The 22,847-nt window shown below is 32.1% G+C and overlaps 1 protein-coding gene across 2 annotated transcripts in view; it reads left to right on the top strand.

Moving 5' to 3' along the window:
* Positions 1-22,847, top strand: part of LOC140437570 (general transcription factor 3C polypeptide 1) — a 77,138-nt gene that overhangs the window by 42,002 nt on the left and 12,289 nt on the right. For both annotated transcript variants that reach the window (XR_011950389.1, XM_072527173.1), the window contains exons 11-17: positions 1,946-2,253; positions 6,088-6,205; positions 9,148-9,298; positions 10,857-11,257; positions 15,584-15,834; positions 19,761-19,940; positions 21,404-21,908. Coding sequence is in view for 1 of the 2 variants with exons in the window: in XM_072527173.1 (XP_072383274.1) it covers positions 1,946-2,253; positions 6,088-6,205; positions 9,148-9,298; positions 10,857-11,257; positions 15,584-15,834; positions 19,761-19,940; positions 21,404-21,908 (1,914 nt within the window). In the remaining variant the exon portion in view is untranslated. The remainder of the gene's footprint in view (positions 1-1,945; positions 2,254-6,087; positions 6,206-9,147; positions 9,299-10,856; positions 11,258-15,583; positions 15,835-19,760; positions 19,941-21,403; positions 21,909-22,847) is intronic.

A 22,847-nucleotide genomic window follows, 5' to 3' on the forward strand; every position in this document is an offset into this window, starting at 1 on the left:
GTAGGATCGTTTTAGCCTGTCGCATAAGTAATAAAACTGTCTGTTCAGATTTGCCTCAGATAGTCAGCGGTTCTCAAATTAAAAATGTACGGTTTTCTTAATTTGATAATACGACATTACGGTTTTTTTTAATAAAATAACTTTGTATTATGTTTTATAATAATTGAATATCATAATGTAAATTAATAAACATTGAGTATGAAATATACAGGGTCATTCACGCAACATGTTGGTTAAAAGTTTTTAAAGTTCTGGTCGTCACTGGTTTCTGTAAACTTGGAATAATATGTTATGCAAAGCATTCTTCATTTTTTAAATATTTGCATTCTTCTAGCACTTCCGGTTGTTCGGCGATCTAATGATGGTTGTGTGTGCCGATACTTGCTTTCCCTTTTCTGCACCAAGTGCAGTCGAGAGCGAGCAAGCATCGAATCGTTTCATCCGTCGTCTAATACCCAGTCATTCGTCCAGTCATGTCCTTAATCTACCTTACTTGCTAATCTAATTTTTTTGGTGCTTGCATTCAAGAGCGGCGTGCCTCCGGCTCTCTCCTGCATGCGGTTTTTGTTTTATTTTTTTTTTGTTTTTTTTTTGGTGGTTGGTACCCTTTTGTGTTAATTTTTCTATCTACGTCTTAATCTATGGACGGGTATCATCACTATCTGACTCGCTATCCGATTCATCTGAATCTTCATCATTACGAATAATTAAAGGTCTTACTTCATCAATAACTTGTTCTATTTCATATGACTCTAAAATTTTTTTTTCAGTATGCTCAATACATTTCCGCCATTGTTCCTCATTGACTTGGTTTAGTGCATCTTGCCAGAGTTGTAAAACGCTGGCTTCGTCGGTGGTCTTACATGCATGTTTATCATAGTAGTTTTTAGTGATGCCCCACACCAATTCAATTGGATTGTACTGGCAGTGATATGGTGGTAGTGTTAGGATCTCATGACCATATTTTAGTGATATTTGGTCAACGACAAATTTTTTCTCAGTAATGTGTTCTTTGCACTTGTTTGATAATTCAGCTTTTAAAACTAGATCTGGTCAAACTGGTCAAACCCATATCACAAAGTTCTCTGTCCTTTATTTTTTGAATAAGTGTCTTTCTTGTAACATGTTCGTTTGCTTTGTACATGTCATAAATGATATTTCTGATTGAGATTTTAATACTTTGTGGCAAGTCGAAGGTTTTCGGATGCAAACGAATCCTTTTGTTTTCCTTACTTAATTCCTCCTCACTCATTTTGCGAACTCTTTGCAAGGTCCGTTCTGAAATTCCACAAGCTGCACTTGTCCTTTTTTGAACTGCCAGTACTGATGTAATTGGTCCCATGTTGATTTTTTCTTAAAGTAAAATAATTTTCCACTTTCAACACAATTCGACGCTCACTCGGAGATAAAAAGTTATTTTTAGGTGTTCTATCGTTTTCTTGTACGTTATCCATTATCACTATTGAAAAACAAAGCATTCAATTTGCGTTTTTTCACGATTTATAAAAAAATTGTTTTGGTAGCGCTGATTTATCCTCAAGTACTACAGCCGACCAGTAGGAGGTTCGGTACCACAAAGTAGGTAGAAACGGGAAAGCATAACAGAGTGGCTGTAACTAGAGTCATAAATTATTTTTCGGGCGTTAATCCGAAATACGACAGGGTAAACCGACTTCACTTTAAAAACATTGGCTTCCTGGAATTCTATATGTACTCAGCTGAACATTATTGTTCATATTTCCTGTTTAATTAATAGCTTTGGTTTATAATCGATATTGCATGCAATAAAATACCACTTTAATGTTTATAAAAGTACACATTTGTCTAATACAATCTTGGTAAGAAACTTACAAAATAACAAAAAGGTGTTTTGCTTACTTTAGCTATGAAAAAAATTTGTTTTTACTTTTTTTACATTATTATTGCTAATAAATTAATATTTCAGATTCTATTTGGTAAAAGATTTGTCAGAAAAAATCCGGAAGACAATTCTTTTTAAACGAAAATATCTGCAAAACATTTATGACACTATCAATCGTTTAGTATTCTGCGGACTGGTTCAATTCGGACCTCAGAAGTCAAAAGAAAAAGATCAAATGTTCATTTATATAAACCGCAGAGCGTCCCTATGGGACACAACTAGCAGTGAACCCGGATATAATGAAATCGAGGATAAGAGTTATCCTACCATTCCTTTTTATTTTGGTTCACCCTCGGATGTTGAAGATTATTGGCAACAATTAAGTACAATAAGTAAGTTTATTATTATAGCGATGTTTATGTACGTCTATTTAAAATGCACCGTTAGTTTTATGTTCACCATTTCTCCATCACTGATCAGTAACGCATTGATAAGTGATCGGTAACGCATAGTATTATTCTTAGCTCTAGGTTTAATATATATATATATATATATATATATATATATATATATATATATATATATATATATATATATATTATGATCTACCTTTTCTTACTTTTTATTTAACTCTTTATTTATTTAATTACTTTAATTAATTATCTAAGTGTCGCGAATCATATAAAAAAAATCTCAGGGTGCCATTTTATGAAAATAATAAATCAGCTTAGGTTATACTTATATTTTCTCGTGGCTTCAAGTATCTCTTAATTGTTCCTTCTCGGGATAAAATGAGGAAAGGAAATAAATAGAAATAACATAAATATACAAATACAAATATCTTTTATTATCAAAAGCAATAATATGAAAATTTTTAAATATTGCAACTTTTGTTCATATGTTTTTGTACAAACAATTCTGAATATTATAAAAAGAAACCTTTTAAATTTATTAAGCAATATTCATAATTATCCTTTGAAGTAAAAAAATACTTTTATAAACTTGATGGTATCTTAAATAGCGATAATTTTTGTTCTTCTGATAGTATAGAGTCTTTTATTTGAAACATACAAAAAAAAAATTGTCATAAAAATTTTTGACTGACCTTTTAACTCACACACGACGATGTCTTCTTTCGACCAGAACAGGTCCCCCTTGTTGATTATGTTAGGCTACCAATCAAAGCCTTCTCCGTTCTAAGTGTCCACCTGTCAGCATACCAGCAAACTCTTTCTCCAAAAACACGAGCAGACCTCTTTTACCAGTACTCGTTCAACAAACTCCAAAATTCTCACTTCTCTTTCATGTACTAACAATCTTTCACTTGGACTTTGTAGAATCCAGGAGGTATTCGACTTCTCAGCTTGGATCTATCTCTCGTTCCACCTTCATCACTTCTAATTATTTAACTACTGGCACTTGCTTCTAAATTGACTACACAAAACTTCCAATGCTTCTCTCTGATGACCATCACATAATAATCTTTTTTACTCCAAACTTTCAAAACATTCACTCTCTTTTCCCATTCCAAACTCGCTAACCAATCAGAAAATTTCTATATCCCGCCTCTTAATTGATATCAGAAAAACCCAAACATCGCTTGTAAACAAATTTCTTTGAAAATGATAACGGTTTTTTGTGACTTACTTTCTAAATATAATAACTAGGTACCTGGCGGCTTTTGTTTATTTTTTTTAAACCGACTTTCTGGGTTACTTGCTGTAGTTGTTGTAGCATAACTCTGGCTTCTCATAAGTTGTCTGTTATGAGAACAATATCATCGGCATATCTAAGATGATTGAATATCTTTCCATCGATGCTAATACCCTTTGATTCCCACTCTAGCCGTTTAAATGCGTACTCCATAACTGTTATAAATAGTTTTGGCGACAAGGTATCTCCCTGCCGCACCCCTCTGCCAATTTTTATCTTCTCAGTCATTCAATGGAGGTTAACGGTTGTTGTCGCATTTTCGTATATATTTCGAATAATATTTGCATACCTGTGATCTATTCTGCATTCTGATAGTGCTTTTAAGATAGTAACTGTTTCGACTGTGTCAAATGCTTTGTGGAAGTCAACAAAGATAAGAGGAAGGGGTCTGTTCTATTCGATAGACTTTTCAACTAGAGTTTTAAGGCATTGCAAATGGTCGTTTGTTCCGTGTCCCGCTCGAAATCCTGCCTGTTCTTCTGATTGATAGAAATCGAGTTTTGCTTCTAATCTGTTTGTCAGTATTAGGGCTTTTGGCCTTTCCAGCGAAACAAAAAACACAAGCTTTTAAAATATTATATCTACAAATACCGGGAAACAATTGTCTGTTTACTTTAAAGTATTTACTAATGTTTTTCAGTCCTTCAGGGTAAAACTCATTATGGATAAACCCACTGCTTAAAACTAGTTATAACAGATATTTACAAATCGATGTACAGGGCGTTGGAAATTTATGTGCCCGCGTTCTATAACAAAATCAAATTTTGAAAAAATCAACAAAAACAAAACCACATGATTCGTATTTCCATTTGCATAACCCATAGACAAATTGGCATAACCAGAAAACTCGTTTTTAATGTACAACTCGTTTTAAAATGACAACTTGTTACGGTAATATCAACAAAATAACTAGTTTACAGATTTTAATTGTAATTTTATCATTAGGTAGAGTTAATCTAAAACTTTCGGCTGTATAGATAATTAACGTGTTGCTTAAAATAAAGCTTTTTGGATAGTCAATCATTTAACGTAGTTATTTTGTACCTAAGTTAAAAAATTATTACACAATGTCAAATTTTAGGTAGGTTCCCAAGTAAGTTATGACATGGATTCATTTAAGTACAGTTATGAAAAATTTACTGCCTTCTTTGGAAATTTTAACTAGATATCATTAGAATAGAAAGTTTACAGTTCACGTACATAACTGTACCTAAAAAGTATATAAATTTTAAAATTGTGGAATACCACTAACTACGTTATGAACGTAGTGATCCTGCAGTAGTACAACCTTATACAATCAGAACATGAATACGAAAAAGTAAAAGTAAACGCCGTAATGGGGCCAATAAATTAGACAGCGAATCTTGGTTCTTACTACTGTTATAAGCCCTTCTTTAGCTAGAGTATTTACATATTGCCTCCTTAAAAACCACTAAATACTGAAATAATGAACAGATAAATCCTTAGGTAATCTTTAAATGCGTAAAAACACTGTTTTGTTAACACAATAAATAAATAAAAAAAACGGGTGTGGCAGTCCAGTGGGACTGCCGGTGGAAGTTACACTTCTATACACGCATTCGCCGTTACAAATTTATTTGGGAGTCAATCTGCACAATCATTACATATGTAATTTTATAGGTAAAAGACATAACAGAAAGAGAAACAGAATTAATAACAACTTACTAACAATGAAGGATTGAATCAATATTTTGATGAAAATGTATATTTTTATTTTCATATATGTATGAAAGGAGTTGAATGCAAAATTTTGTACACATACTCTGCAGTAAAATTAATTGTTTATTTTGTTATTAATATAATAATACAATACAAATTAAACTGCAATATTCATAAGTATTTAAAAATGACAATAATATACATAAAAAAAATACACTACAATACAGTGCAACATAATTCCATATATAATAATACAATACAAATTAAAATGCAATATCCATAAGTATTTAAAAATGACAATAATGTAATAACATTAATAAAAAAGTCCTCCCCGACTGGGAATCGAACCCCGGTCTCCCGCGTGACGGGCGGGGATACTGACTACTACACTACCGAGGACATAACACAAATGTATTTCAAAATTGACAGTTCTGGATCATACAGTGATTTATTGAGATTATTATTTTGAAATACAAAAGAATAATATAATTATGAACATTTAATAAATAATACAAAACATATCACATAAATAATAATATTAATAAATATTTTATTATATGTATAATATTATATGTATATATATATATATATATATATATATATATATATATATATATCTTTTTATAATATGTATAATATTAAATTATATATACAAAAGGAACATTTTTATATTCGAGAGAGGAAGAGAGAGAAAATATATCTTCTGTCTCTCTCTTACTCATTATCTTACATATGTAATGGTTTCACAGATTCACTCCCATACAAATTTCCAACGTGGAGCGCGCGTATAGAAGTATAACTTCAAAAAGTGTTTAAATATTTTCTGTTTTTAGGTATGAGTACGAAGTTGGGAACTAGAGAAGCGGGAAAACTTGTGACACTTAGTTATATTAATACAAAGCCTCAACTTGTTGAATGTATTAAATCCAGATCGCCCAATGAGGCTTTAGAGTAAGTTAACATTTTATATCTTCTTATATTTTATATCTGCATCTCCTATTAACCCTTCTTTGCGAATGATCAATTTGTAAAAATATAGTAAAGTACGTTTGAAATATTATAAACTGGGTGTTAGTAATCATTAATTTTTAGTCTTGACAGAACTGAATAGGACTACACAGCCACATCATTTTTGTGCCACAGCTAGTTCGATTCCATTTTGGAGTTGATCTTTTCACCGCCAACTTTTGCTCTTCCAGTCGTTCATAATGATTTAGTTTTTTTGTGGATTTTTTAGCATCCTTTAGTGTTTCGTAAAATTTCTCTAGTTCATTATCTCATTTGTCTGAAGTTGGAGCATAAACCTGTATTATTTCAAATCTGCTGAGGATCCGTTTTACTAAAATATAATTAGTCGATGATTAATTGTCATACAACCTTTTGCATATTGTAACATTGGATATTTTAAAAGTATACTAACAACATATAAGTTGTCATTATGTCTTACCTCTTATTGTGCCGTCTCCTTTCGAAGGTTGGCGATCTAAATGGCAATTGCAGCTTTGGAAACTGCTCCGCGAAAGATCTCTGCGGATGAGTGGTCGAACCATCTCCTCAGATCTTTCAGTCACGAGTTCTGGCGTCTTCCAACTGATCTTTTTCCCTGAACTTTACCTTCCAATATGATTTGGAGTAATTCATATCTTTTACGTCTTAACACATGACCCAAGTATTGTATTTCTCTCTCATTGATTATGCTGAGTAAATCTTTTTGTTTACTCATGCGTCAGAGTACCTCACCATTGGTAACTTTTTGTATTCATTAAATTCTCATCATCAGTTGTATATATACATTTCAAAGGCATCATATCTTTTTTCTGTTTCAGAGTCCATTGTCCAACTTTCACAGCCATACAGCTAAACAGAGAAAACATAACATCTGATCATTCGAATTCTAAGCTCTAGACTAAGGTCTGATCTTGTAAATAATATTTTCATGTTTAGGAGTGTTTTCCTCGCTTGTTCGATTCTTGCTAGGATTTCTTTTGTTTTGGGTTAGACTGGCTGTTGATATTTGTCCCTTGGCACACAATTGTATGTTTGTTGGTATCTTAAATACTAGAATTTTAGTTGGAAACATTTAGATGTTTACCGAACATTTCGCTATGACGAACTACCGCATTTATTATATTTTGTAGTTCTTGTGCGTTACTTGCTATTAAGACGGATCATCAGCGTACCTGATGCTGTCTATGCTGGTTCCGTTAATCTTGATTCCACCTTGAACCTCGTCTAATGCTTTTCTGAATATAGATTCCGAATATAGATTAAATAATAGCGGTGATAAGACGCAACCTCGTCGGATTCGAATACCTTCGGATGTTGTGTGCTCTATTTCAATTAATGCCGTTTGGTGCCAATATAGTTCTGGGATAATTCGCAAGTTTTGTTCGTCAATTCCAGTTATTCTCAGAATTTCGATCATCTTTTGATAGTTAACGCAGTCAAATGCTTTTCGATAATCGATAAAACATGCATATACATTCATGTCTCTGCATCGTTGTGTTAACACATTTAAGACAAAAAGAGCTTCTCGTGTTCCCAATCCATTTCGAAATCCGAATTGAGAGTCACTCATCTGAAACTCACACTTGTAAATTCGTGTATGAATGATTCCGAAAAAAATTTTAAGGACAAAAGTTTTTATCTCTTCTTAAGTAGTAGAAAATTTCGTTTAGCTGACAGTAGACGTCCTTCTTATTGCCATCTTTTCTCACTCATACCAGTATATCCCATTCTATTATGTCCAATTCCTTCTCATTATTTGCTAATTTTCCGAATCTACCACCGTCATCACAACAGCTGTTCAATGTTGTTATATTATGTCGAAGCCAAGCAGCGTGTAGTTATCCTTTTTTTATGAGAAATAATCCTTTTTAATTGATGTTTTTCTTATAAATCTTTATGTATTTGTATCATTGGTTATCCGTTTTCAATCCTGTCTTTTTGTACATTTTGTCATTCAGTCTGTTATTTTCATTATTTTTGTTTCCTCTGTCTGGTCCCACCATATTTTCCTGCGTCTTCCTCTGTTGCTTTGCTTCAGTGGAATCCAATTTGTGATTCTTTTTATCATTTCGTATACCAAATTTTACTTTGCGGTCATTAAAATGCTTGAGACATTAATGCGATGGTTTCCCAATTGCATTTCGTATTTCTAGCTTCGTTGATATATCTTCTCTTGATTTCTTCATTCATCCTTGAGGATACCTTTCAGTTCTCATATGTAGGAAAAGAGGATGCCCTACGTCAGTAACATAAGTTATCGACTTAAGTGTTACTTGTCTTCTATCACGGGGAGGTACAGATTGAAATTTTTAAGACTGCATTGAATTTACCTAGCATTTCAGTGTTCTGTAAAACAGTACACTGAGATACTTGACCCGTAGATTGAGTCTGCTTCGCCAGAATCTAAGACTAATTTGTCTAATGATATACTTGTTATTTAACGTGGTAAATGAGGAGTCTTTAAAAATTATCAATTGAGCTTTATTGGAAGTTTGGATGATTTTCATGTCTTCCACGGTGTTTCGTGGTGTTAAATGCATCACTGCATCAAGTAGTGTTGGGATGTTTCTCGTTTATGGTGTAAAAGTGTTGATGTTTCTCTCTCACAATATATGAGTTTGACATAAATCTCTCTCACAAATGAAAGCGTTTGGCACACTTTATTGAAGTATTTCAAATGTATAGCGCAAATATTTTTTCACTTAGACTTTAACTCAAAGGAGTTGTTATTTGATCCCAGAACAAATGTTATTTGATCATTTTACATAACAAATTGAAACTTTTGAAATTGAGTTTTTTATTCCTGTCATCAAATTCACTTTATAAATTTTATACAGAAAATTTACTTTAATGAGTGTTTTTTTTTTTAATTTTATACATTTCAGCCATGATAATGGAACTATACCTGGCGATCAGAAAGGTGCAGCTGGTTTGGATTCCGCCATGTGGGCTCATTTAGTAAGAAATTGGTTTTATACCACAGGAACAACTGGCAATTCATTATATAGTGATTTAAAACATGATTCCTTAAAAGACGTATGTATTTACTTTTTACAATTGACGCAATTGTCAATAAACAGTTGATAATCATATCAATTATATCCAGTATCATAACTATATTAAGTAATCAAATTCAAATATTCAGATAGAATATTTAAATATATCACATATTGATACATGTATATGAAATATATAATTAAACAAGAGAACTAGTCTAATGTACTCTATGCAATGGAGTAACTGGACAAATAAAACAAAACATAATATTAAATCAAATTAAAGATACACGACAAAATAAGCTGAGTCGAGTAGAAAGCTTATCAGAATATCTCGAAAAGATGCGCTTGAAAGTTTTCTCAAAGCTGCTACGAAAAAAACTGCCGTAAAATTATCATCCTTAGTTTCAACCGTTGGTGCCATAAATGAACATACTAAGAGGGTTTATCTTCAAACCCAGATTTGGCTTGGCAACAAAAACATTTATCCAACGGATTGGGGGTGGGTCATGAATGACGGTTTATTAAATCCACTTAAGTCTGTAGATCCACCCGCACTACAAGAACTCCTGAAAATGATTTTTTGCAACTGCAAAAAACGATGTGGAGCGTCTTGCGGATGCAGAAAAGTTGGTCTGTTTTGTAATAGTACCTGTGGAACGTGCAGTCGAGATAACTGCCAAAATAGCCCTCCAATTCAGCCAGAAGATGTTGAATGTGACAGCGACTCCGACATTGAGTCATGAATAATAATATTTTAATAATAATAGTACAATTTTATATAATTTGTAAATATTTTATTCAATAAATGGCAATTTTTTACTCTAAATTAAATTATTTTTAAATACGTAATCATATATATTTACTGTTTTAATTTAGGGTCAGTTTTAAGGGTAGAAAAGCTTAAGAATATGATAATCATTTTCGAGAGTGTGGAATAATATTAAAATCCTTTTCATTTTATCAAAAAAAAATTTTGAACAATTTTTTATCAAGGGGTAGTTTTCAAGGGTTGAAAGGGGGTTAAAAATTTGATAATTATTATAGAGAATATAAAATATTACTTACTCTATACTTACATCTTTTTATGTCATACCAAAGTATTTTTTTGTGATTTTTTCAATTTAGGGGTTGTTTGCAAGGGTTGTAAGATTTTCAAGGGGTTGAAAATGATTTTAATATGAGATAATTGTGTTAGAAAACACTTTACAATTTCAAAACTTACTATTAGACATGTTTTCTAGCGATAAAATGGCTCAATGTCAATTTTTTCATTAAGGGGTTGTTCACACCCCTTAAAAATAATAGGTGGAGTTCAGATCATTTTCACTTTTGAAGTTAAGGGTAAGATGAGCCTAATTCCAAAATTTCATGCAAATCGGTTCACAGTAACAAAATTCGGAGGTAAGACCGTATTTTTCGTTTCAATGACTGCAGTATTATTTGTCTCGTTTTTAGAGATCAATTCGACTGGCGACTGGACTGTAATAAAAGATGTCCATTTAGTAATAATTACGCACTCACCCTACTTATAACAATAAATCACATTCTTTCTTAATTTCTAGATATGAAACTAATCTTACTAATATATATTTTAGGTATCAACACAGTTTGTATCTTTTAAGGAACTTCATACCAAAAACGTTAAATACTATCTACCTCAAGTAACGAAAGAAAAACCAACTCCAATTAGAAGCGGGAAAAAAATTGTACAGTTCAAAAGTAGCCGTAAAGCTACCATAAAAAGAACGATTCAAAAACACAAAACAAAAGAAAAGAAAAGAGAATACAACGATAGTATTGACCGAAAAATTATAAAAAAAATGCAAGGTGCGAAAGTTAAATGGTCAAAGGCAGAAGACGACATTTTGTATTTGGCCAAGGTTATAGATATATTTTTAAACAGTGACAAGGTTTACAGGAAACAAATTGTACCTCTTACTGTTATTCGGGATATTTTGCACAGGGTTTCTCCAGAAAGTAGATATAAAACTTCAAGGTAAGTAGATATAACATATACGAGGACGGTCTGATAAGTACTTAGCCTAGGAAAGAAAAAAAATTTGTGCTCATTAAGTCATTTTTTCAAATTTGAATAAAAATAAGTCGCATGAGGCCAAATCTGGTGAATTCGTTGGATTGGGTAGCAGTTCGTAGCCCAATTTGGCTGTGCATAATTCAGCATAGTAGAGCCCTGTGACCGTTTTGTCCTTCTCTAGGAAATCGATGTAGATTACATCTTGTGAATACCAGAAAACAGGTGTTTCGATCTGTCGGATAGTCTTCGCCTTCTTCGAAGCACATTCTACCAAAAACAAGAATCGAATCAGCGACCAATATTGCTTTTTTCCATTTTTCCAAAATCCGTCTACATGAACAGTTCCACGGGCGTTTAAAATAAAACTGCGAGTCTGATTAGGTTGAAATTTTGAAATTAGCAGTCTACGAGAATGTACTACACGATAGTAAAGTTCTATTGCGATAGTAGCGCTATTGGGCGGTGACGCCAAGTACTTATTGGACCGCCGTCGTAAATCTAGACCACGCCTACAGTAAATGTACTTGTTTTAATGGTTTTTTATAGGCGAGTAAAATTGGATGTATACCCTTTAGAAAAAAATATTTTTGTTGTTGGAATACCGATAAAAGGAGAAAATTTAATTATTATTTAATAAACAAATTAGTGGATTATTGCAGAATCTGTTTAATCTCTTAAAAATTGACAGAAAACTTCTTCTGGCTGTTCAAAGAATATACGTTCAGATAGAAAAGATCTCATTTTATATGAAATACATTTTAATAATTTGCCTGTCTATTTTTAAACTGTTCAAATGTTTTGGAAAAGATTTGGGTTCTACGGAAAATGTAACGTTGTCAGCGTGTATGATTTAACTTGAGTTATCTGCAATGTTTTAGTTTATCTCTTTTTAGTTTAGTTCTTTTATTGTATGACATCTGTGAGTCAGTTTCATAAGCGCACTGACAGCGGTTTTATAAAGCAGAGAACAGAACTATTTGTAGGATTATTAGTGGAAGGCACTTTAACGTTTACTTTTTGTGAATTGTGAGTAATTTAGTTTAATTCAATTTGGTAACAATTAATAAATATGACTGACAGTAGTAATAGTGAACCGTATATCAAAATCAAAAAGAAACGTCAACGTGAAATTTAACACACGAAGAAAAAGCTGTGATCGGAAATGTGTTTGAAGGACTTGAGCCAGAGAACAAAATATGATTGTAAACGATGTAGGTACATTATGTAGTATTTTGACAAAAGTTTCCTAAACTAGTGTGTACAGAGTAATTAAAACAGACGATGAAACAAACGATAATAATACTTTGAAGGTTTATACAAGAGGAAGGAAACAAAATTGAATGGTACAACCTAACAGGCAAAAAAAATTACCAACTAAAAAAAAATTGCTTCTTCTCTTCAGTCTAATGAAAATATTTAAAAAATATCAAGACGTGTTTTGTTACGTAGGTACTTGAAATGAACTTAAGGTATTTAAGGAGAAATAGGAATAGTACCCTTATTGAAAAAGAAGAAATCATTTTATGGCGCAGAAAGTATCTGAAACAAATAGCAGAATTTTGAAGAGATGAAAAAAAAACCTTATACAGATGAAACATGGTTAAATGAAGGACATACTGTGACAATTTGGCAGGATTTAAATGTGAAAAACAAATGACAAGTTTTCCTAGATGGTTTGTCGACACCGACAGGCTTAATTATTAGAAATATTAGTAGCGACTCAGGATTTGTTGAAGTAGGTTTAGAACTGGAGAAAAAGACTGGAGATTACCATGAGGAAATGGATACAGATCATTATGAAAATTGTTTTTCGGATATTCTGATAAAAAACGAACAGCATCTGTTATTGTTATGGATAAAACTCCATATTACTGCCGGCGTGTAGAATAGTTACCAAACACTAAATGGAGAAAAGCCGAGATTGCGGATATTGTGAGCTAAACCCGATAGAACTTATATGGGCTCAAATAAAAAATGAAGTAGCAACGAACAATGTTACTTTCAAATTAAATAATGTAAAAAATCTGCTTAATGACGACCTCACAGTCGTGGACAGAATGTATCGAGCATGTAGTGAAAGAATAGTAGAATATGTAGAACCTTAATAACTTCATTGAAATTACCACGGAATCATTAGTTGTATATCTAGGCGAAAATACTTCTGATGAATCTGAATATGATCTAGATAACTCAGATTAGATTATATATAATGTTATTTTTTATTATTATGAACATATTTTTTATATTTCATGGAAATAAATATTCGGTTAAGGTGAACCATTTATTATGTACTATGCTCTGATTTTAAATAATCTTCTTCAAAAAACACATTTTTCTCTAGCAACCATGTCTTAATTTGATCTTTATTGAAGGCTTGTGGCGGAATCACTTCTTCTCTCCTCGAATGGTACGAAGCGTTGTTCATCACCTCTGGAAGATTAGGAAGCAGTTTTTCCTTAACCCATTGTTCAAATATAGGACCATCCATCTCATCATGATAGTCTGCTGAGTTTTTTTAACTAAAAACCAAAAAGCAGCACCTTCTACAATGCCCAATTCGCTACCCGCATCACTATAACAAATCGGGGGCCTCGTTGTGTTGACTATTTTAGACTTGTTAACAACCCCTTAACAAATGCATACTTGGTTGAAGTCACTGAGAGGTCCTTTAATTTTTTAGAAACACTATGTCCAACATTCACTCAAGTTTCGTCCAAATAAACGACGGTGTATTCTTCAGAACAAATTTTTTTTATCTCACGTAAATACTGATGCCTCCATTTTAGAATATCGGGCCGTTCAATCATGCTTGACTTTACTCCTCGTTTGAAAAAAACAAAGTTCATTTCATGGATTATTCTCTACATTGTTCTGCGTGACATGTTTGCTAAATCTTATGTCTTTTTTAAACAGTGCATTAACTTTGTTGAATCTCGGCGGTAAATTTTTAAAGAACAAACTATGCACGATGGCACGTAGCTGCGTACGAACTACTGCATCGTAAGTGAATTTTCTGCTGTTCACTCTACTTTTGGTACGTTTTCTATGGGCTTTAGTCCTCCTTCCGCAGCTTCTTTGCGTATTTTAGAAATAGTACTAAAACTTACTCCCGTCATAGCACTTACTTTATCGGTTCAACTTCTAACACGTTCACCACTTCTTAAATTTAGATAAAAATTAAATACATTTGAAACAATTGGTTTTGCACGGATGTCCAAGATATTCCCTTGGCTTAATTTTTGAATTTCAATTTTCAATTAACATTTAACTGTAAAGTCAGAATAACTACTAAATAACCGCAAAGCCTTATTATCATTATGTAGTCAGAGAACGACATAAAATCGCTGACATATGCACACCGTATTATTTTAAGTTGCAATTAGTAATTAAATATATGCAAAGCGGCCCGTTTAATTGCTTATCTTTAACAGCCGGCATGATTTAGTTAAGAAATATTTTCTACTGATTTCTATGATTCATGGTATATGATATTCTTACCGAAAAACAAATAAACTGTCGTTACTATAATTAAAATAAGATAAAATAGAATTATCTTTTGTAAATACTATTTATTTAATTAAAATCATTTTCCCTACTTTTCATCTCTTGTTTCGAATGGACACTTTTGGTCAATTACGTTAAAAAACAATTATTTAATTCATGTCTGTGAAAACGAAAATACAAATAATACAACCTTGAATCGTGCTTGTGTTCGCCCTGGCATCGCTGCGCTTCTATCCTCCATAAGAAATACATGGCCCTATCTCCGCAATGTTATTTTCTTAACGTGGAACGCTCTATAGTATCGTTTCGTATGAAGAATTATTTAAGTAATTCAATTTTACATCTGCTAAAAGTTACTAGACTACCCTTTTTCTAATCCCATGTTATTAAATTTCATTTGACAGTAGGAATTAAATTCAATCTTTGAATCGGTCATAAGTTTTGTTAATTTAAACGGATAAAGGGTTTTCCCAAAAAAAATATTTAACAATGATTAGTTTTCTTCATCTAAGGCTATAAAATAAGAAAATAATTTTTATGACAATCAATTCGTCCTAAAATACTGATTATTTTCTTAATAATAACAGCACACCTATGACTTGTCGATTTCCTTTTCCTCGGACCCGCAAAGGTCTACATTGAAAATATGAGTCACACACTACAATTATTGTGGTACTATAGTATATAAACCGTGAAGTGCATATTTCCTTATAATTATAAATGTTTTTTAATTTTTTTTAATCAGCTAACCTTTTTTCACTATCAATAATTTTTTTATTTTAGATCAATTCAGCGCAGATGGAACAAAAGATCGTTCAGAGGATTATACAAAGTATTGGAAGAAAACTGCATGAATTTATTGAAAATTAAGCCAATTAATGATACATTCGGACAATTGATTAACAAACTCGGTACTTACGATGAAAAAACTAAGAAGATTTTTAAACTGAGCGAAGACCAAATTTGTGCTGCGTACGTAATTTTGGCATCCTATATCATGAATAATCGAAGGAAAGTCCACGATGTTTTACAAGGTTTGTATGTTTTTTAGTAATTGAACATTCTCTCCCTTATATCGTACTGTATTATCATACTCATGAAAAATCACTAACTGGGATTCTGACAATCTTCTGTGGCAGTTGAGAAGATAGGCCTTGACTTCGTGGTGGATTATATAGCCAGGCATGATATCTACGTCGAAGTTTCCATTCGTGTCAATACCTGCTACTTTCCCTTGTATAATATTTTGTAGCAAGCTATATTTGGGACTTCTCATTACATGTCCGAAGTACTCCAGCTTTCTCTTCTTGATGTTTTTTATAATCTCAGTAATTTTGCTGCGACGTTCTAGTATTGTGGAGTTTCGAATCTTCTCCGCCCAAGAAACTTTCAAAGTTCTTCTATAGTTACCACATTTCGAAAGCCTCAAGTCGATTTAGATCAATTTTATTCACAGTCCCAGACTCGACACCATAAAGTAAGACCGAAAACACGTAATTTTAGGTCTCTGTTACATAATACCTTGGGAATCCTTCTAAAAGCGGCTTTGGCCTGCTCAATTCTGGATCTAATTTTGTAATATTTTTTTTATAATTAGAATAGTAAATAATTTTTATTCCTTTACCCCTGTTGCTGATACGCCCATGACCGTATCCGCAAATAGACATGCGGGTGGGCTAGCACACCCTTAGCAAATTTTATTGGAACATACCGACTATGACGGAGTTCTCAAAGTACGGATGGTCGTACTCATCAAAAGAGGCCGAAGTAGAATATTTTATGGTAGGGCTTTGTTAACCTTTTTCGGTTCCAGGCGGGTTCTTTTTGATAACTTTGGTAAACACAGTCGTAAAAGCTTTTACAGTATCTTTCTGAAAGAACCTAATTCAAAAGGTTCTATATTTTCTCACGGTTTCCAACTACAAGAGTCCCGTTACTTACCTAGAACCGTTCTATGTTCGGGTATCTTCATAGAGATGGAAACAACCTGACATTCTTTTAGCCGAGTTATCATTTTTGAGCGGGGGATATCCCACTTTTTTTTGGAAGCTTGTTAAATTTTGAGAGGAAGAAAAGGACTCTGGGCAGGACAGTCTTCGAGTAAAGACGCTTGCTTATCTTACCGTTCTCTGTGAATGTTTCTTTATTCTAATACCATATTAGATTAAATATTGTTAGAAAGTACCTTCATTTTGATTAACTCCAGTGCTTGATACTAGTAAAGTATAGTAGAATCAGTGAAATAGTACAGCAGTCATCGAGATTTATTGTAAGTTATCGTAATCATATTATCTTCAATTATTTGCGCGAATAATATTGTAGTCATAGTACCCAATCCTGGACGAATCTGCGTCAACCATTTTTTCACCTGCAGTTAAGGTTAACTACCATTTCTTTCATACGAACTTTCAATCAGTTATTAAGAACTTCTCACAAATAATAATTACGAACATTCAGTATTCAGTAAGAATAGTTAATTAAACTAAAAACAGTGCGAGACATACAGTTAACTTACAAACAAGTGCGGGTTGGTTTCATTTTTATACTATGGAATTCTTGTAATCTTTTTATATTCTTTTGAATTTAAATTTAATTAATTTTGTTTTATTTGCTATAATTGCTATCCATTTTTAAATTTACTGTACCCGTTATCTCGAGATAAGCCCATAAACAGCGAAGAGAGATTTCTTTAATCAGCTTTAGTTGATTTTTTTTAAATACTACCAGGCTCTCTTCGCTGATAATTTAATTTGTGCATAATTTTATTATATTGTATCTGTATTGTATCTGTTTTATTTCCATATGTATACAACCATTTATTAGTTGATGGTGCATTTTTTACTTGTTCATTCAGCCGCCTGTTTAATTGTGTTGTTGAATATATTGTTTTGTTTTATCCATGAATTTTATTTCTCGACTCCTAATAAGTTTCCTGATAAAATAATACTTCTGAATATTTGCTTATTACATTAAATTATTATTATACCTTCGACCAGGAGAAAGATCAGGCTGATTAAGTTTCGTAGGTAAGTAGGTGAACGGAGTCCACCTAATATATTTATTATTTGTTTATGTAGTGTGTTGACAAAATTTATTTAATAATTAACTGTTGATATCTTTCCTTGGATTTGGTCTCAGAACCTAATATCTTTCCTTATCTCCTTTCGTTTCTAAGGTTTCTTAATTTTCCCCTTGAACCCCAAAAAGTTAAGTGCCGCCCTTTTTCTGTCTTATCTTATCTTTGGTAATTTTACCCATCTATCTTTTTGTTTATTTCTGTATCTTTTCTAATATATCTTATCCTGGCCTATCTTTACTTATTTCGTTCGTTGGACCCATTCCCGGTTCCAAAAGCTTGTTTCGAACCCACGACTCGCTCTCCACCAACCATCTGGCTGTCGTCCGCAGTGTCTCCATTGGTGACCTTTCTAGCACCATCCAAAAAAGGTTTCTGAGGTTACAATTTCACCGTGACTCTCTGTGTTACAATTTAACTGATATCCATGGTAAAAAATTCGATCAAATTGCTAAGTTTAGTTTTAAGACGGTTTATATAGACGGTTTTATTTTAAAAAACTTCATTTAGTTGATATATTCTTCGCCTATCAAGTTTCCTTCCAATTCCACATCAAACAGCAAACAATTTGAACACTTTTAAGCAATAGGTACTCCGGCCCAAATGAACGTACCTATCAATTGTTCTAGTGCTTAATGGAAAGATTAGCTAATTGTTCACAAGTGACTTAATTCTAAGTCCTCGCTTTTTCGCCTGAAATCTTTCATTGTGATTAGTTTAAGCGATAATGGATGCAACAAACATATGGCTTAAGGGATGTTTTCCGAAAACGTGTAAAACGATTTTGTCGAATTTATTATACGAGAAAGAATTTTCTCAGATGAAAACTGAGGTTTAAGTGAGCTATCGAATTACACGATTCAAATTGTGTGTGGGTATATACACGAAAGTACTCGGTATACCAAACGAAATTGACTACTTAAAGAAAAAAAATAATGTGGGCGGTAAAAAAATGCTACAGCGTTCATCCTTAAAAAAATCACATATCATAATGAATGGGCCCCTTGAGGGTATTGGTAAGTTGCAATATTACACTTAATAGAAGAGCTTTCTTGTATCTGATATGTAGGTCTTTTTCATTTTTTCATATAATTTGTTTAACTTTTTACATATAATTTTAAATTCAAGGTACATACCCTACATCAATTAACTGACTATATTGAACAAACTCAATGTATTGTTTACTACTTCAATCCTTTCACTATACTAATTATTACAGTTATCATTTAATTAACAATATATATATATATATATATATATATATATATATATATATATATATATATATATATATATATATATATAGTACTAACTCTTTTACTTAATTATGGTTACAGTTGTTTTCTTGATTTTTTCAATGTTGTTTTTAAAATATTTTGTATTCTTTGTTTCATGCTGTTAAAACAAAGACCTAGGTACTGTGACCGGATGATGAGGCACATATTGTAAGCCTCGAAACCGGTAGCCTAGAAATTCTATTTTAATAAAAAACTTACCTAAGATTGCGAGGGATTGACTTCTTTCCTATACACTAGTTCATCCTTCTGTTAGCCTCATTGTTCAATGATTCGAACTCTATAACTCCACAAAGTTTGACGAGCAGTTTCGTATCCGAAAACAGTGCTTCTTCTAACAGTTTGATCTTCCTAATCGTAAAATTTTGTGTAAATATCTCTCTCTCTATCTCTCTCTCTACCTACCACTAGTTAACGTATCTGCCGCTGTTTCTTCCAAAGTGTTATCCAGTAGCTTCTGGGTAAACTAACTGCACCGCACGAACATCTGCTTCAAATTACTGCCAACCTAACCTAACCTAAAACCACATTACCCTGATTTGATGTATTCAAAATGATGTTTAACTAAACCTATACATTATTATTTCAGGAAATTTGATAGCTGAAGATTATCTATCCAAAGAAAATTTACTAAGCACTGAAAACAGCTTAATCGATGCGAAAAAGAACGAGAAAAAATATGAAGACCCTAAGAGACCAGATGACATAAGAAGGGATGTTTTAAAATCAGTCATACACAGTTCGCTTTGTTCCAAAGATGGAACACTCAGTAAGTAGTAGACATTTTGATTTTAACCAATATTTATAACAGAAAATTAGAGATCTGTTTACCTAAGTCTTTTTTTTAATTCGGGCTACATTTAATTTTATTTGCGTACACATTTTTCAAAAATCAGCGATAGTTTTAATTAGAAAAAATCCTTCTCATCATAACGCACTTATCCAAGGTGAATTGAATGACCAATTTCCTAATAGGAAGAGTAGGACCAGTCTATTGGCCAGCTAGATTACTAGAATTAAAGTCGACTTCTTCTTCAGGTGCTATTGTTAAGATCTAGTGTACCGTAAACCTCGAACTACAATTGGTGACATTATGTAAAGATCAGAATTAGAAACGCATTTCATAATTTTACGCCACAAAATAACAGTATCTGTGTTTTATTTTTTTGTATGTTGTTTTAATATTTTTAAATAGTAAATTAATTAAAAATAATAAATAATAATAAGTTTATGATGAATATAAAATACAGGGTGATGCGTTTAAAAATACTAAATAGATAGCAAATAATAAATTTGTATTTTGACTTACCTTGTATTATATTTAAAGAGGGTCAGGAAAATCAATTATTTTTATGACGACGCAATATTGATAGCTCAAGATGAAGATAGTTTGCAAAGACTGGCCCGCAGATTTAACATAAGAGCAAAAGAATTTTATATGACAATCTTATATCAGACTATAACAATAGTAGTCAGCGAAGAACCAACCAGATGTAAAATAGAAATTGATGACATCATTGATGATCAGTAAACAAATTTATAGTTCTCGGACAGCGAGGAATCAATGTGATGCCTCAAAAATGTTGTGCAATAGCTCGATTGTCAAATATTTTTTTTTTGAAAATGAATCAGAAATGCGGAAAGGCATCCACGACTCCCGTATTATTTACAAAAAATAAAATGCTGACCAATGGACAACAAAAAAAAATTATAACACCGGGGCTGAACGTGTTTTAACCACTTCCCCTTCAATACCATTACAACACACTGGATCTATGAAGATCTTGGTTTTTTATTAGTTATTACTTACGAGTTATTAATATCCTCTTATATTTCTTCGGATCACTGAATTATTTAAGATTACTCTCAATTTAAAAGATATATGTATAATAAATAATGTCTGCCTACCTTTAATTTTTAATGTCATCCAATCTATACAATCTGATTGCCTATCATGACATTTTATCAACACTTTGGACCAAATTTATTTACAATTGTTAATATAAACATACAGGAGAATACATTTTAGCTCAACCTATTGCGGTTTGCTACTGTTACATACATTTTTAACATATTTAATTTTGCATACTGATTGGCTTACAGCATCATATCTCTTATTTGTGTAAATAACGTTTTTTTGATATCTCCTATAATAATAGATATAACGAACTTTGTCACTAAAATTGATCACTCTGTATAATTAAATTCTAAATTCTTTATCATTTTTTCCAGACCTAACACATAGAGTTTTAAAAATTTACCAAAACTATACGGATGCCCTCCTCAGAGAAGCTATTCAAGAACTTAGAGAAAGCAACACCATCAGTTGTAGGAAATGGAAAAACCGGAAAACAAAAATCTGGGAGACCCCATTTGCGCTGTCTCAATACTACGTTTTCTACCAGTATTGTACGTTTAGTAAAAAAACAGCACAAGAAGCTGGCGCTACGTTATTTTCTATTATTCGAGATAAAGGAAAAAAATTTAATCTGGATGACCGAATACCGAAAAAAAGGTACGGGCAGCTGTTGGGGGTGAACGAGTTATTTTCTTTTAGTAATACAATAACATTCTTATTTTATTTGCCACATAATACCGTTATACTTAACCCAGAAATTGAGAATCACGACGAACTAGCCAATGAATTGGCGCTTAGATATCAATTGATATTGAAGTCGCTACAGAACTCCTCGAATGAGAGTGAAATTGATTTGGAAGATGATAACGATACATTTAGGTAAGATTTTGCATTTTTTTATTTGTTTAAATTTGTCGTTATAACCGAAACATGAATACTAAACTATTTGGGAAAGTCTTTTCTCATAACATGTGTACTTTTATTAAAAATATATACACATATATTTTTAAGATATATACACAATTAAATGTAATGAAAATTACATTTTTATTTTGTTTTGAAGTTACTATTTCCAATGCGGAGATTGTTGTCAAAAAATTCTGAAATAAAAATTGTGAAAATGATTTTTAACCTATAAATGTGTATGATTGGCGGTATATAATGCAAATTTGACAGTTGACTTACGCTAGTCCAAAATAGTGAAGAGACGCGAGTTCTGAGTGTGCAGTAGTAAAATTCGATAATTATGGGGATAATTTGTCGGTTACTTTTGTGCAAATGATGAAGATTCCGTAGATTCTGATGGTGAATCTTACAATGCAACAACGTAAAAAGAACTCTTTCTAAATATGTACAAAATTTCTTATATATTTTCTATAATTTAAGATTTCTATATAATCGTTATTTTATCATTGTCTGATTAGTATTTATTCAAAATGATCAATACTTATATCATTAAGTGCGATTAAGGGGTTTTTAGGGATTTATTACAAGAAAAAAACCGGTTGGAAAATTTATATACTTTATATTACTTGATGCAATTTAATATTTGTATTCATTATGGAAGACGATAAAACTTCAAACTTTATAGAATATACGAGGAACCAGATATCGTAAAACATATTAAGATAGGACGTCTGAGGTCGATAGGGCGTGTAATGCGAATGGAACAAAATAACCCAGCTAGAAAAACACTCCTTGATAGACCCATTGATCAGAGAAGAAGAGGAAGACCCAGAACAAGGTTCCTTGATAACATGAAGACATGAGAAATGTGGGAATACGTGCTTTACGGAGGAAGGCGATGGATAGGGACAA

This window comes from Diabrotica undecimpunctata, chromosome 3, assembly GCF_040954645.1.
Source record: "Diabrotica undecimpunctata isolate CICGRU chromosome 3, icDiaUnde3, whole genome shotgun sequence".
Classification (NCBI taxonomy): Eukaryota; Metazoa; Arthropoda; class Insecta; order Coleoptera; family Chrysomelidae; genus Diabrotica; species Diabrotica undecimpunctata.